Source organism: Carassius gibelio, chromosome B23 (genome assembly GCF_023724105.1).
Source record: "Carassius gibelio isolate Cgi1373 ecotype wild population from Czech Republic chromosome B23, carGib1.2-hapl.c, whole genome shotgun sequence".
NCBI classification, from domain to species: Eukaryota; Metazoa; Chordata; class Actinopteri; order Cypriniformes; family Cyprinidae; genus Carassius; species Carassius gibelio.
Window position 1 is genome coordinate 15,427,411 of NC_068418.1, and position 17,738 is coordinate 15,445,148.

At 36.1% G+C, this 17,738-nt stretch overlaps 1 protein-coding gene across 10 annotated transcripts in view; it reads left to right on the forward strand.

Moving 5' to 3' along the window:
- The window catches only part of LOC128011248 (rap1 GTPase-activating protein 1-like), a 90,960-nt gene that overhangs the window by 52,815 nt on the left and 20,407 nt on the right, over positions 1-17,738 (forward strand). For 8 of the 10 annotated variants that reach the window (XM_052593442.1, XM_052593434.1, XM_052593435.1 and 5 more), the window contains exons 3-5: positions 5,281-5,374; positions 15,473-15,508; positions 17,386-17,433. In XM_052593442.1, the coding sequence (XP_052449402.1) occupies positions 15,491-15,508; positions 17,386-17,433 (66 nt within the window). In that variant the 5' untranslated portion in view covers positions 5,281-5,374; positions 15,473-15,490. Of the gene's footprint in view, positions 1-1,317; positions 1,485-5,280; positions 5,375-15,472; positions 15,509-17,385; positions 17,434-17,738 lie in introns of those variants that run through there. The other 2 variants (XM_052593443.1, XM_052593436.1) reach the window with 2 other exon arrangements.

The following is a 17,738-nucleotide window of genomic DNA, read 5'->3' on the forward strand; positions in this document are numbered from 1 at the left end:
CCTTTTTTTATCTGCCTTCCTCAACATCTTATTCCTCTTCTAATAACAGCCCTTCCAGTTTAACGTGATCTTCTTTATTCTCTGAATGGGAAGTTGTACATGAGCTGTGTGTTTTCAGCTTTTCATGGCCGGCAGATTATGCTCACTGATTACTACAAAACACGTCTCTCAAGAGTAGAAGATTTCCTTCTAATCCTGCATTATCTCTTTGAGTTATGCTGTGGACAGCAGTATTTTGCTGTCATATGGTAGACATGTGTTGTGTTTGCAGACGTCTGATGCAGTGAGGTGCTGTCTGTGTTTAGCTGAGTTCCTTGATGTGTTTGTAGGAGCATCTTAAAAAAACAGTTCACTAAATACAGGTATTCAGTTCAGCCTCATGTTGTTCTAAGCCTCGTCTGTGGAAAAAAAAATGTTTTCTATATCAGTCTGATTCAAAATTTATGCAGGCCTAAAATTTATAGTAATTTATAGTAGGCTACCAAATCAGGATATTCAACTGATATCTGAAGGATCATGTGACACTCAGGACTAAAGACTGAAAACCACAGAAAATTTAGCTTAGCCACCATAGGAGTACATTTCATTTTTGAAATATATTATAATAGCAAACAGTTCATTAGATTGATGTTTTTATTGTACTTTTCAAAAGCAGCCTCGGTGAGCATAAGAGTCTTCTTAAAAAAATATAAATTAAGATATCAGTGATTTCATATCCTATTTAAGGTTCACACATTACATCTTTTTTCGTGTGTTGCATGGAAGAAAGGATGTCATATAGGACTGAAATGAATAAATGATTAAGAATTTCCCTTTAAATGTTCGATCGGTGGAACATGTGTGCCGTCACTCTCTGATGTGACAAGCCGGGACGCTTCAAGATACTTCCTTTATTTAACTTCCATATTGTATTTATAAGTAAATTACCAATGTTTCTGTGGTTTTCCATTCATTCATCTTATCCACTTCCTTTACATTATGTCCTTTTAATAGATCCTTAACTTAAGAGAAACAAGCTCTTGAATACAAAAAAACCCCTTGGAGGCTCAAGAGCGGAAGTCAGGAACAGACAAAGAGAAATCTGTTTTAAAAAGCATGTAAAGGTAGGATTACAGTTTTTAAATAGGATATAGGACATCATTTGTTAGTGAATTGGTTGCCTGAGCAACAGTCTGTGATGGAGAGGTGTGCGTTTAATTAAGGCAAAGCACGGTGAATGCAAATTACAGCCCCATCAGACAGCTCAGATGGACAGCCCTCAGTGTTTGAGCGAGCGGGGGAGGGGACGGGACGGGTGCGTAAGAGCGCAAACGGGGAGGGTAAGAGAGAGGAAAAGAGCAGTAGAGTAAGAGCAAGCGAGCGATACAGCCAGGCAACAAATGAAGTGATAGTGGGAGGATCAATGCTTCCAGCAGGTGTGCGACTGACTTGAGAATCTCACCGCTGCAAGAGCAGAGAGGAGATCCTACATCCATCCGCACGCAGTGAGTAATAGCACTGTATATGTGTACAGGAATATGAAGTGTGACAGTTTGCGGGGGTTTGGTGTGTGTGGCATACGGTGTGAGATTTGGTGAGACAGCCAGAGCATCTGGCAGGTGTGCGGTGCATGAATGGTGACATGTACAATATGCTTCCAGAGATGAATCTTCATTTAGATATATAGAGGGATGCTGGGAAAGACAGCAATGAGTGCGTTTGCAAGCATTAGTAATGTTCAATTCATTGTTTACAATTAACTTCTTAATGGGTGACCTACCAACCTCTTTAGTCGTCCTCCGAGCTCCAGCGCTCAGGACTTGACTTTTGAGCTTTTAGTGCATTGTTCTTTTCTCCAACACCACATTTGAGACTGTAGTTCATATTTCATTAGTTTCTCTTCCTCGTTTGTGCATTTCATCATGCATCTGCTGTGGTTACTCAAACTCGCTAAAGACAGAGGTGTGATGCTAATGAAACATTGCTGCGTGGCAGAACCTCAGGAGTGAATGGTTTATGTAATTTCACACGGAGCTGCACTCCTCTAAATCACAGACTTTAAATATCTGAATTTACTCTCAATGGAACTTGGTTCAAGAGGAAAGCAGAGGAGAGGTTGGAGTTTAATTTGAGTCTTTAGATATTAGCAGCCGAGGGGAAAATGATTTCATGTCTTCATTAAATCGACAATTCAAATGTTTAATAATTCAGGTGTTTAATAAGATACAAATTATAGATTCATGTGTATTATGAATTAATCTGTCTGGGATTTTTTTTTTTTTTTTCATTAATGTCCATTTAACTTGATGCTCTTGTGTAAGACTGATGCACCACTATTAAAATTTGTGGTCATACCATTAAACATAATTATAAACAATTACGATTTAAAAATTGATGTCATTTTCATGGTCCGTATTTAAATGTGATACTTTTTTGTGTAAATAGAACAACAGCAAAAATAAAATACCAAAAACTTAATTAAAAAGACATTTTAATTGAATAACTGAATTTACGCATCAACTATAGTATTGTATACAAACTTGATGTATAGTATGAAAAATGGATATTAATTTTTAAAATTGGCAAAATATATATTTAACTATTTAATTATTACTGTTTTAAAAGATTAATTTTAAGTGAGTTTTATTAATGCAAAAGGCATATATATATAAAAAGGCATATATGCCTTGATAAACATTACATCATGGAGAAATGGATCCTATTGTATTAGTGCAAAAGATTAAATATAAAAGGCATTTAAAATTTAATCTTTTGCACTAATACAATAGGATCCATTTCTCCATGATGTAATGTTTATCAAGACTTTTGAATTTCCAAACACGGTGTGCATTAATAACAATTCATATAATGTTATGCACAATTTCATGGCTGTACTGTAGTGTAGTTTCATAGGGCTGTGATGCCTGCAGACTTGCAGTGAGGATTTTGTCTGTTTGGTGCATGGAATTGGTTTCTGGGCTGCTCAGCTGTAGGGAGTGAAATAATGATCCCGGTTGTGAATGCAGAGCGTTCCCTCAGCAGTCCGGTGGGAATTTCTTGCCTGTGTGGGAAAAGAATTAGCACATAGGAATTCTAATCACTCTGTAATAAACCTACCAGATCTGTGTGTCAGTTTAACGATAGAGTAAATTACCACTACACTGCAGTAATTCACCACCACATGCTGAGCCTACAATGTTCAATTTTTATAGCTAAAGTGGGATGTGCACTTCCAAGATCGTTTCATTGAAGTTAATTTAAAGGATGCTCAATTACTGGAGGATGGTTTAATTAAGGATATCAGCCCATTCGAGCTTTCTGAGGATGTTTATAGAGCGTTTCTGTTATCTTTAGTTTTGGAGCTGAGCTGCGGTTCATTTAAGGTCTGTGTTCCAGCACTGCTGATCACTCCCGCATTACATCACATCCATTATCCACAGCAGAAATCTACGCCACAAGACATCTCTGGATCCGTTAAAGGCAAAAGTTCACATGAACACCCATACATGGGTTATAGGGCAATCTGGGGGTTAATTTAAAACAAGCCTCAAATTATGGTTTGCGGTAATGCATTAATGTGAACGCTAAAAGCCAAATGGCCATGTCTTCAAAATCTCATTTGCCTTTAAAGTAGCTGTCTGGAATTGATGGATGGTGTTAGAATATTCAAGCAAAGGGGCGGCTGCTGTAAAGCTCAGACTCTGGGTTTATTTCCCACAACAACCCGTAATAGGCATCAGTTTAAACTGACATGAGAACTATTGAGAAGTACAAACTGGAAAGTTGCCTCTTTGTTTGAAAGATTCATCACAGGTCTCCTTTTGACCTCCTCTTACAAACTACAGAGATTTCAGCGGTGCACAACAATAATGACCCCTCCTTGATGTCAGAAAGAAGGATTTTCCCAGATATGGATCGCCAAAAGCAATACAAGCACCTAACAAGTCCTGAAGGGCAAATTCAGTCAAGAGTTACACCACCTTTTTTACCAGATACCAAATGCACTGAAACACTGATGCACTGTGTTATAATAGAAAAAAAAAGTGTGTATTGAAATGTTAGAAACACTATTTGCTTGGTACATTTAATTGTATTTTAATTTAATTTTTAATTGTATATTTTTATTTTATTTTAACACATTTTATTGACCACAAAGATTGTCAATTGCACTGTGCAAATTGAATTCAGTGCTAATTTTATGTGCACATTTGCTCTATTACCTGATTTGCATAAAATCCCTTAGTGGTGCTCGCGGTATTCTTATTCAAATCCCCCTTTAATCTTTTAAGTAATTTTTGGGTGCAAGTGCAGCATCTGTTTCATTAGTGTGTTAGCATGCAGTTTCCTTTAATTGGACTCATTCTTTTATATCCATATCCATTTCCTAAATTACCACGGAGGATTTGTGTCGCAGCAATCACAGTTACCTTGTTGGGAGTTTCTGTCAGGATCCATCTTTACGAAAACATTTAGGAAAGAATAAATTCACCAGTTGTCTGATTATGGAGCATCCAGGGTCATTCTTTAGCTCACTTACATTGCCCTGAACCGTATTTAGCCCGCAATGTAATACAATCTGTTTCTCCTCAGCCAAAGTATAATGGGAAATCTAATCATGGCCTCATGTCAAAACAATAGGAGTCTTAAAAAAATGTATTATACCAGCCCCTGCATATTGCACATCACCTCTTCAGCTTCATGGAGCTTTGCACAGATGGAGAAACCTGCTAATCTAAATGCAAAGCCTAATCGGAGGTGCTGCCGTACAGCCATGTGTGGGGTGATACAATTGTCATTACTCATGCTATCACAATGCTAAAGCTTGCCCTGCGGTGACCCTTATGGCCTTTGACCATTTAGAGCAGTGGTTGTCAACTGCTTTTGGACACATTATACATCAAGTAGTAACTAAATGTCCTTAAGCTCAAAAATATGTTATCATATATTATATTATTAATTAATGTATGCCAAATTATCATAGAAAAAAATATAATGCATTTTCTTCCCTATATTATATTACATTACATTACATTTGGCTATACAGGAAGCATTTTCCTCCCTTTAAAATGTTAATAAGCCTGTTTCGTTTAGTTTTTTTGTTTTTCTAGGTCTAGATAAGTAACTTTAATTTAATGTGATTTAATTATACAGAAAGCTACCAAGGTACAAATTAAAAGATTTAATCATTGACTGACAGGCCACAAAGAATTAGCATTTTGCACTGTTTTCCCTGCTGTGACCCTTTTTAGAAAAATGACGGGTGTGATGTACTGCTAGACTGAAGTGTGTCTCTCGTTTCAGGAAACAGGATGGAGGAGAGCCCTGTATCTCTAACACACTAGATCCTTCACTGTTCCAGCCCTCACTGCCTCACACCGGCCCTGCGTTCTTCAAGGTACAGTATCACAAAACTCCTGCGTGCCTGAATGCTGAGCGTCCTTGCTGAGTCTGTCTCGCCTCTTCTGACCCATCTGCTCCATTACTGTGAGCCTGTATAGAACTAATACTGATTTGCATGAGGCCATTGTTTGGAGGCGTGATGATCAAGAACTTTCTGTTTGTTATTAATACACATGATTGACATGCCATGCAGTTCAATGAGAGTGATGTAATTAAATGCCAGATGCTATTAATTAACAAATGTCAGGCCGGTTTCTCAGTCACGCCCCTTATTCCATTAGACAAACTAATGACTGTCAAAATAACATTGATTAGGAAAGGTCATTTATCCACTGACAGTGGCTTAGCCCCGGGGATTTAGCAAACTGCTCTTGTGACCCTTAAAGGAACAGTTCTAACAAAATGACGATTTTTACTCAGCTTCTAAAATGCATGAATTTTAACTGCATGGCTGAACTTTGGCTGATGGAAAGCGAAAATCTCTTTTTAGTGTTTTTTTCTTGTCATACTGAGCTGCACAAATCAAATTTATTGCATTTTAATATTTGCTGATCCACAGATCATCTAATACTCTCAACAGTCCTAAGAGAGTAAATAAACCACACTTAAAGTCAAATGTTATTAGTTTCATTGTTTAGCTGTATTTTGTTTGGAATAGTTTGGCGATCTTGCCGATTGTGTCTGACAAAGTTAGATTTGGGGGTCAAGTTCTCAAAGCGCAGGGCTAAAGAATAAGATCCTTCGTGAATTGTGTGTAATGTGTGTAAGGAGTTTGAGTGATCTCTGTGTGTGTGTTGGAGATTTTAGTGCTTTTAAACTCTGTGTGCTGAGCCTGTGATTAAGAGGATAAAGTTTGGGTGATGTCAGAGAGCTGTAATGGTATCCTCAATTCTGCAGCATAGCTTATCTACAGCATAATGGAGGGTGATCTCACATGTGGGAGAAAAGACCGGAGAAAGAAAATGAATGGAAAACGAAAAGAGAAGATTTCTTTGGAGGTCATGGCATTAATTTTGAGTCTATTCTGAGGTAAAAGGAAAGATTTGTGGAAAGGAAGCATTCTTCATTGCATTTCATATATTCCCATAGGCAATTTTATTGCTTGGTTCTTATTTATGTTTAATTAAATGACTACTTCACCCAAACATTACACTTCTGTCATCATTTACACATTCTGTTGCTCTAAACTTTTATGACTTCCCTATGTGAAACATAAATGGAAGGTACTTTGAGGAATGTCTTTTTTGTGTCTGTAATCAGAACTGTTTGGCTACCAACACTCTTCAAAATAGTTTGGACCAACATAAAGGTGTGTGAATTATGACAGAATTTTGGGTCTCTTTATGTATCAACTTTTGACTGATGTTTCTCCTGAAATTTGAAGTTAAAAATAGATACAGTACAAATGATGCAATTGTCGACAGAGTGAAGATTAAAAAAAAAATAATTTTATATATATATATATATATATATATATATATATATATACTGATGCGACTTATATGCAAATTATTTATATATATATATATATATATATATATATATATATATATATATATATATATCGTATTTTTCGGACTATAAGTCACACTTAAGTATAAGTCGCATCAGTCCAAAAATACGTCATGATGAGGAAAGAAACATATATAAGTCGCATTTATTTAGAACCAAGAACCAAGAGAAAACATTACCGTCTACAGCCGCGAGAGGGCGCTCTATGTTTTCAGTGTAGACTACAGCAGCAGTGAGCAGTATAGACAGTATAGACTCTGGTGGCTGTAGACGGTAATGTTTTCTATTGGTTCATTTGTCTTGGTTCAATTTTCCTGGTTCATGTGAAATTAATTTTGATAAATAGGTCTCACCTGACTGTAAGTCGCAGGACCAGCCAAACTATGAAAAAAAGTGTGACTTATAATCTGGAAAATACGGTATATATTATTATAATTATTATGTGGGTGATGGTCAGACAATTGCATATTTGATTTTTTATAATTTAAATATAATCTATTTAGATTTTTGTATCTTCTGCGAAGTACGAACAAGGCAATCTCTGAAGTGGGAGACTTTTCTTAGGAGATTTACGCAAAAATCTATTTTCTCAGTTGCACTCCATTTCATTGTTTTCTAGGAGGAGATTTGAAATTATACAGATCACATTTTTCCTTATTCTGTTGGTTATGGGTTTCGTTTGTTATTGTCACTCTATGGGTTTCGTATGTCATTATCTGTCACTTGTTTGTACTTATTCTGTTAATTTTTTTAAATTCGATAATAAAAAGTAACCCTATACGCAAATAATATGTAGATAATTTTGCTGTACAAGCTAAACAGATATCCACCAGCAGACCTGTTCGTTCAACCTTATAGTTGCATTGCCAGAGCAGTTCTCTGCTGGATTGTGCTTTGAGCAGTTTGATGTCATTTACATTAGAGGCTGCCAAGTCAAAGAGGATTTTAGTTTTACACACTGTCTAATTCTGTGTGAGATGTAAGTCTTTTTTCTCCTCTGACGTACATGCTGCAGGCCTGAGACGCCCTTCTGTGAGCTGCTTTTGTTACAAGGCTAATGGGAATGTCTCACCATTCTTTTTTCATTGTTTTGAAAGCACACACAAAAAAAAAAATTATCCAAAGTTACACACAGTAGCAACAATTGCCTGCAGTGTTAGCATGTGTTAGATCAACTGTAAAACATGAGCATATGGGCCTGCTTGCCTCCACATGACACTCCTCTGAAGAGATTGCGCACTAGCAACTTATAACTGAGAGGATGAGCACCATCTCAAAGATCTAAATTGAACAATATAAAAAAAATGCATTGTTACAAACTCATGGTATGTAAGTGCTCCAGTGCTCTTGAGGCTCTGGCCTGTCTCACAATTCCCTCGCTCTCTCCCCAATAATTTCCTGTCACTGTCCTCTATCTGATCTCATAAAAATGTTGAAAAGCCCCAAAATATGTATACTGTATAAAACATGATCCTATTCATTAAGACCTGTGACACCAGTGAAGCATTGTTTTTGCTGTGGGCCTCATGGCCATGAGAAGAGAGATGTGCTGACTTTTGCTAGTCTAATAGCAGCATCTTCTAAAGTTAGATTTGATTTGATTTGTGCTGAGCTGAGGATGATCATGGATAGGACAGAGAGAGAGTGACTAGAGAATCACATGAAGGGGATCGTTAATTAAGGATTGGCCTGATTTCACAGTGGAGATAATGCCCCTGACTGTCTGTGTATTAGTCCAGTAAGCCCATCAGTATTTTCTTTCTTTCTTTCTCTGAGCTTCATTAAAAAACAGGCGATTTTTCTCCACCTTTGTCTAACAGTCCATTTTGATTACACACTTCACTTTAGCCACATTTAAAAATGCCTAAATGTCATTACTTGCAGGTTAGCTTCACTTTTCTGAGCCATTTTGCCAGTGTTTTTTTTTTTACTTAATGTTCAAGATGATTTTTAGCGGATGTACGAAGACATTTCCGCTCAAGTGAACAGGGTTTTATAACTAGAAAGTTTCCAGTGATTTTTTTTTATCTTTAATTTCACTACTCAACTTCCTATTTTTTCTTTTGAAATGTGACCTAAAGTTTGCCTGAAGTTTGTTTGTGCTGTCATTTTCTAAGAATAAATGCCATTGTTTTGATATTTTGTTATACAGTACTTGCAGTGATATTTGCTTAAACATAACATGTGTATGAAGTATCCAAATTGGGACACTTTTGTCTAATTATTTTTTGTTATATTAAGTAAAAAAAAAAAAGTGATATTTGTGGGTTTTGTTGTTTGGCTAAGGCTGAAACAGAGATAACCATACAAGCTCTTTATCATTTATTTTAAAATGTATTAACAAGGTCTTTTTTAGACCAGTTAAATAGATTTGCTCATTTCTTCTGAGCCCTGGAGACATTTCCATTTCCAAATCCACTCGCTGGCTTAAAGCTAATTTAAAATAGACTGCCAGTTCTGTCTGGCAGGTTGGCATGAATCATAGATAACTATGAAAAAAAAAGTTCCTCAGAACATTTTGGAAAAAATCTTCTATTCACTTTTCTCTAGGCTCTCTAAGCATAATCACAGTCCAGCCCAAATCTGCTGATTCATCTGTGTGCATAGCTTGTGCTATCAGTTTATTTCTAGGTTTATTTAAGCTATTTATTTCAGTCAATTTGATATGCAGAAAAAAATTTTCATTGTTACTTGTTCACCTATTAAACAATTATATAATGAGGCTAAGCTATCTATTTATTTATTGACATTTGATTGCAGATATGGCATTGATTACTGTATGTGTCAATTACTATTAAAAGGCTATTAGATCAGGTAGAATTGACTGAATTGTTTTATTAAGATTAGCTAACAACGTCAATGTGAATTAATTAAAGGGGGGGGGGGTGAAATGCTCATTTTCACTCAATCTCCTGTTAATCTTGAGTACCTATAGAGTAGTACTGCATCCTTCATATCTCCAAAAAGTCTTTAGTTTTATTATATTGATAAGAGAAAAATAGTCTGTGATGATTTTTTTCGGAAAAACACGAGCCGCTGGAGGCGCGACGTGTGGGCGGAGCTAAAGAATCACGAGCGCGAGTAGGCTTTTGTGTTGAGAGCGTTTGGAAGTTGTGACATTACCGTGAGGAAAAAAAAACATCATCCAAAATAAACCATGGCTATCAGTCAGATTCAGCCGTTTATTTATGATCCAGAATCAGATCCCGAGGCTGAAACTGAACGAGAGCAGCAGCAGCAACGACTACAACAGCGTCTCTATGTGGTATGTATTGAAACTGTATATATTTGCTCTCTCCCGGGTCCTTTCTGATGCTCCTCGCACTCACTCCGAGCGGGGCTCGAACCCGGGTCTCCTCTAACAAGGAGGCTACATGGCTACAGCCACTAGCGTCTGTTGCTAGTGCGTCTCTTGAGATCGGGGAGGTTTACCTGCACAGCACTACTCACTGGCCTCCGTTACACTTAGTGGTTTTGGAAAATGACTAAGTTCCACTTTATGTCCTCTTTTTTTTTTCTTTAAAGGTGTACAAGGTTTACTTGATGTGCTTACGCGCCGATAGCTAAGTTAACAACACAGAGATATTTGAAGCAGTTTTACTCACCGCCTGCGGTTCCAACACACGATCGTGACCCTTTTTCGTTGGGATTGCATTATCCTTAAGAAATAAACGATGCGCAAATCCGGCGTCAAACTGGGCCTTGTTTGTAAAACAAGCATCTTCGAAATGCAGGGAACAAACACAAACACTTGCACAACTCCGTCGATGCTCTTTAAAAATAAACTCCGTCCACTGGTCCCTTGATGTTTTTTTTTTTTGGTAATCTGTGCAGGGTTGTCTTGCCCTGGCAACCAAAAACACACTTCTTTTGTGACATTTCGATCTCTCGCTCTGGTCAGTGAATGTCTCGGCTGTGCTCTGCTATACGGGAGCGCGCGCTCTTCCGGGGAGAAGTGCACTCAGGACCCATATAAGGAAATTCCGCTCCATCTAACGTCACACAGAGCCATACTCGAAAAAAACTTTCCGAAACTTGTGACAAACCGGAAGGAGTATTTTTGGAACCAAAATGCTCCTTCAAACGTACAACTTAATTTTAGAAACTTTGTCCATGTTTAGCATGGGAATCCAACTCTTTAACAGTGTAAAAAACTCAGATTGCATGAAATAGCATTTCACCCCCCCCCTTTAATAATCATGAGCTTATTCTTATTTTAGAACGTTGTTCCAAAATAAATGTACATACATTTGAAAATAAAAGGCAGTCGGACAACTGATTTTAAATAGATGTTTTAGTGTGTATTTGTATCAGTGATTCCTGTAATTGCTGTGAAGTGTGAATTGCTTCTCAGAAGGAAGTAATGAAAGATCAGTGGGGAAGCTGAGCAGGCTCTGCTCGAATCTCCAAATACAGTTGAGGTGTTGAAGGCCGAGCTGACACGGCTGGTTTTAACTGGACGTATCACTCTATAATAATGCCAGTCAAACTAACAATAAACCTATTTAAGCTGACATAAGAAGTCTGTTTTGCACCACAGATCTGTCTATCACCCATGCATTTCTGGCCATATTGATCGCACATGTACGTGACAGCATGTTTAATGAAGATTTTGTCCCAAGACTCAAGAGCCAAACTAAAGAATGGCCTCTGCATGCTGATCACCTACAGTTGGTGTTACATTACTTTTGCTAAAGTCATGTCTCAGCTGACCTCAACTGTATATGCACTATTCAGATTTTTTTTGTTAGTTTAAAGTGGCACAATATTGTGCACAAAGAGAAGCTATTTTTTCAAGCCTAATAAGCTGTCAACATAAGCGGCATCATAGACTCCGAACTCAAATTGTGTTTCCAGATGTGTGTTGTCTTTTAAGATGCTGATTTTGCTAAATATGAAGGCAACATATACTGTATGCTTTACAAAGAACACAATATATAATATATATTTTTTATGTTATATTTTATATTTATTTATTGATGTATTTAATATTTTTTGTGAATTTACTGTATAATAATAATAGTAATATTTTGACTTTTTAAAAATGTAAATGTTATTTTATGTTTGTGCTTTCAGAAACATATTGTTACATTCCTTAATTAGGCTAATTATTTAACATTTAAGCTCATTTTGATCAGAGGGTATGATTAATACATTTTTTTCATTAAATAAATTATTGTTATTTAATTGTTAAATTATTAATTAAATTGGGTTTCGCTTTTACCTACATGATGTGGTTAAGATGTGTGTTTGGTGAAGTTCATGAACATTTCAAATTGTGTGAAAAACAATCCCAGACCCTGTTCTGGCCCTGTTATATTCTAGATACAAACAGTAGTGCATTATCAATTGTTGATAATTGATAATAACAAAGCTCTGCTCACACGTAGCACACGATATATGAATTATAACTTGTGAAATTGTCAACGGGGTTAATATTCATCCACATTTGGCATGTTGTCGGATGTTCATTTCAAACCATGATTGTGATGTTGCACTAGGTTTTGAAACCGAGTTGATGAGCAAGTAAGACTTTGCTCAGGCTTGTCTGACTGAAAGAGAGCAGATCCAGACTCAGATCAGCTCTCTGTTTTATCCTGAACTTCTGCCAGTGAGAGAAAGAAAAAGTGCAGGACGGAGAGAAAGTTAATTCTGTAGGAATGCAACATCTCCTCCACAATTCACTCTGTTCCCCGAGAGGGGAAAGACTCCAGAGCACATGGAGTTTAAGGATCTTAATGCTTAAATACACAATTAGACTTCAGGTTACAGACATGCACGCACCTCCCAGAGTACACACAGCAGTCTAGTGCTGCCCTGCTGGAGCTTCTCACTTTATTGACATGAAACCTGCTGTAGCACTCGGGGCTGGATGTTTCCTCTCATTTCTGAGGACAGAGGACTTTTAGATTTGCAGCCTTCAGATAATATTTGGCTTTTTGACTTTTGAAGCTTTGGTTTTACTTTTCGAATAATGGCTAAAAGTCTGTATGCACAGCTCAACCCGCAGCAAGTGACAGTTGCTCACTGGAAAAGACCTGATACAGTAAGTATGTCAAAATCTGCAATCTTAACAGAAATATTGGATCAATTCTGGGAGGTAAATATCTGATTTTATAACAGTTTTTGAGTTGAGTACAAATAAAAGTTAATTATATGCTGCAAAACATGCTAAAACCAACAGCAATGCATTTTTATATATATATAAAACCAAATATACTTATAATAAAATATTATCATGTGTTTGTAGAGAGCAGGATACATTTTATTTGAGCAAGTTCTGACATCAAAGAATGTATTTCAATGCTTACCTGATACAACATCATGTTCTTGCAGCTAAATATCAAAGGCTTTCCTTTTCAATGCACAGCAATTTTTTAATGCAAGCAAGAAAAGAGAATATGAATTTTCTCCCATCACTGACAGAGCTGCTATCAGTATAGACTGACATGCACTGTGATTTTGCTGCTGATTCATCTTTTCAAGCTAATCACAGTTCGTCATGTTCAATTACCTTTAGTTTTATCTCAAGATCAAATGGATTTTGCCTTCAAAATGGTTCTTACATCCATACATCTGCTATTTGGGAGGCGAACAAAGGAAGCTCATACAATTCAAAAGATTACACTTTTTTTTTGCAGGATAGGTTACTGTAAAATATTTCTGTATTATATCTTTTCATTATATTTACAGTTGTTCTGTAATTCAATAGGTGTTCATCTGTGCATGTTTGTTTAAGGAGGATACTGGTTGCTTCGAACCATAAAGTGCATATGGTTTGGAGTTTAGTAGTAGTATTAAATTGCTTTATGATCTGTTGTTTTGGTAAGTCATTTGGCTGAAGAGGCTTTTGGTAATGTGTTTGTGTAACAGGACTATCAGTCTGACCTCCTGTCAGTGTTTTTGTGACTCAGTTTCCCTGAAGTTCGTTTTCGAGGCAGCAGTGTAAGTTATGTTTGCCGATGGTGGAGGACTCACACATTGTGTTGAAACAATGTGCTACAGTAAAAAAGTATTTGTTCAAGACTGTTACAAATTCATCCAGTCTTCATTCTCCACGCATCGAAGATAATTGTTTCCACTCTGGTACATGTTGTCTTTGGGTCCGTCCTATAACTGTTTCTACTCTCATTCACGTTGTCTTTGGGTCCGTCCCAAAGGCTGTCTGTGTCTTGGAGGTTCTCCAGACTAGAATAAGCTCACTAGAGTAAACTGGAATCACATAATCTGTCAGTAGATAAGAATATGGTAATGTGTGTGGGAATAAATCAAGTGAATAATAATCGGAAGATTTACGAAACAAAACAAATGTATTTAGGATGTAGAAGTTAAATATTACACTTGATCCTCAGATTTTTTCTTAAATTGCCTCGTGTTGTGAAGGCTGTGTGATATTGATAATTGCCATTGATTGCAAAGTACTTCAGCAGCCAATTATAACAATTATATCCAATTATAATTTTAGCCGATTGTAACCAACTTTATGGCTACAAAGACAGTCAGCTACAAGCCTTTTATCCAAAATGAGTGCCGTTGATTAAGTTATCTCTATACTTTTTCTGCATCATCTAAAAATGACATGCTGGCATCGGGCTAGAAAGGAAATGCCAGTTCCACCGTATCCTGCATGTTGGGCCAAAACTAACTTTGCCATCTGCCAATATTGAGTGTACTTGGCATTATTAACTCATGGCTGGATCCAAAAACACTATCATGCCCCTAAAGTTGTGCTGATGTTAAAATTAATTTTATGTGGGAAAACTGGTAACAGTAAGGTCCTTTAATTAATGTTAGTTAATGCATTAACTAACAATAAGCAATATGTTGCAATATGTATTAATAATTGTTGATGTAAGTTAATAATAAATGCATACCTGTATAAATGCGGACATAATAAAAATATATTTGATGGTATTATAAATGCATCATTCATTCACTTAAACAAAATACAGCTGATCAGTGTTAGTTCATGTTTGTTTTTGTCCGTAAAAATTGCTAAAATTATAACAGAAACTACACATTTAATTTGAATCATGTATTAGTACTGTGAATGTTGACATTTACACTCCAAAGGTGGAATAGAAGCACTTCTGAAGTGGCATGTGTGTGTCTTTACAATGAATTGTAAGCAGGCACAGAGCAGCCTTAAATTGACACCTTAAGATTAATAAATGCTTTAGAAATATTTTTCATTGTTAGCTCATGTTGATGTAGTTAACTCGTTGAGGTGTCTTTACACAGCTAAGTAAAGGCTGGTCTATGCCTGCTAAAAATTATGTGTAAAGACTCAATGCTGCATAAAAGCTAGTCAAGATTTATTTTCTCAGGCCCTTATATTAAGGTGTAATTGCTGTGTAAATGCATTTGTGCCACAGCAGCATTAAAGAAGCTGTGAATGTGTTCTGAATGTTTTAAATGTCTGATTCCTGATGAAGTCTGAGTGATAAATGGGATATTTTCAGTATGCAGCTGCAGTCAGATTGTGTTGGCCACACCCCTCTCATATCATGGGAATGTAATCAGGGGTCAACTCTAAACTCATCTCATCTCATTCCATCTCATCTCCTCTCCTTTCTTCCAGACTACTGATTTATTTGAAATGATTGAGAAAATGCAGGTAATGTGTTTCTTTTACTTTTCTCTTTTGCCTTTGCTCTGCCTTTCATCTTTGAAGTAGCATTAGCCCTGAATCAGCTGTCCTAACTGGCTACATAGTTGCTTTTGCATGTTTTTTGTTGAAGGTTATCACTGTAAATAATGAGGACATTTATTCATTAGAAACCACAAGAATGACCCCAAGGTCAGTCACTTACCCAACCACTGCTGCACACTATATGTATCTTACTTTAATGTACATGTAAAAACGTGTTATTTTGTGACATAGAATGTAGTTACAAACAGTTTATAGAATTCAATGTTTATATGAAAAATAAAAAAAAATAATTTTTATATAATTTTTAAACTATGGCTATCTGGTTACATAATAGTTGAATATTTATTAGCAGTTATTGCAAATTAAACGTAATTCTTATAGTCTTGTAATCTAACTTGTGATATAGATCTATTTATTTATTTTAAATGAAATGTTAAAAGTGTTCAAATAAAAAAAATATATAACTATATATATATATATATATATATATTATTATTATTATTATGTTATTACAGTTATAATGAAAAATTTACACATTTATTCTTGTTCCCTGATTATCATAGTTTTTTAGTTGCCAAATCTATAAAGAGTACATGATTGAACTACTAAAAAACAAATTGTCTACTGTCTCTGGTGCTGAAATACAAGGCGTTCCTGTTGTTGGGTGCACAGAGATGTATTGATCTTAGTCTTCTGATATTACGGCTGTTATCTCTAACTTAGAATGAACAGATGTCTGTGCAGAAACTAAATGCACCATAATGCTTCAGAGAACAGCATGACATTGAAATTGAATCTGATTTTTTGTTGGGTTGCAGCTGGGGGACATTGTACAGTAAATGAGAAGCTTGGCTAGATGTATAGGATGTTTTAAATAACAAACGTGTTGGTACAGTATGTATATCACAGTTGGTCTGCCAAAAAGATCCCTTGATGGAATGCGTCATCAGATAGATCAGACATTCAATCCCCACTGCATCTCAGTGCAGCATTTCAAATCTACAGCTGCTATCAGAAGAATCTGATGAGACTAGCTCATAAAATATTTTCATATTCAGCTGGACTGAGCTGCATAGGGCTTCACTCTTTTGAGTCACTGAGATGCTCAATTCTCCCTGCATGCCCAAAATCGCACTTTGATCTTGTGTTCCACTGTCTGCCATTTTCTTAAAACCTGATTAAAGAGAATAAAAAAAGTTCATTGTCTAAGACTAATCTAAAGGCTTTTTCTGTCTCTCAGTTTGTCTTCGTAAAATAATGTGCTCTTTTCTAATATTCTCGTGAGGCACGTGAACTTTCTTTAATAAGATGTTATGGTCTTTCATAATCATTTTATGAAAGTCCCATTATGCTGTTTAACTTTTCCCCCCTGGCAATTGTCTGTTTTTCTTGCACTGACCTTTTTTATGAATTATATAATATTTTGTTTTGTAAATTATACTGATTGTAAATAATAATGATTGCTTTCTTCTTTGAAAACTAATTAATGACATTAATTAGTATATTTTTATATTTGCTAAGATTGAGTTGTTGGGCAAAACAGTTTTTTTGGGAAATGAAAAATATTTACGTAAAAAAAATATTATTATTGTGTTCATTTAAACACTATCCAGCACTGTTTTTGAACATTTACAGTATAGCCCCTTAATTAAGATGCACAAATTATATATTCTCCGTCATGTGTCTCTCTCAAAATATATGATTTTAGAGACATTTTCAGAATTCCTATAGTTTATAACTTGAGATTTTCTTGTATACGTGTTTCAGTTATTTTTTAGCTTTCACACGTGGGCTAACAGGGCTGCTGTAGGGTTGACAGATTCACTCTTTTTATCTTTCAGAGCAACAGAATGGACGAGCAACGATGCACTTTTCCTCCTCCTCTCAAAGTATGTACACATCACCAGCTCCCTTTTGTCCCTGTACACACAAACACTGACAAAAATACAAAACATGTATTGTATTGCTTCAAATAGAAGAGCTGGTTATCAGTCAAGCTGGTGCAACTAGTTTTCAAAGACATCCCTAGCACAGTTTCCCTTGCCCTAATGGAACTGCAATCAAATAAGATAACCTGGTGCTGAGCAATATTCTCTGGCTTAAAGCCATACTGCCTGTATAGAATCAAACTGATTGCACTGAGTGCAGATAGGGATTTAGTTCTTAAATAAACCAGCAGATGAGCAAGTAGAGT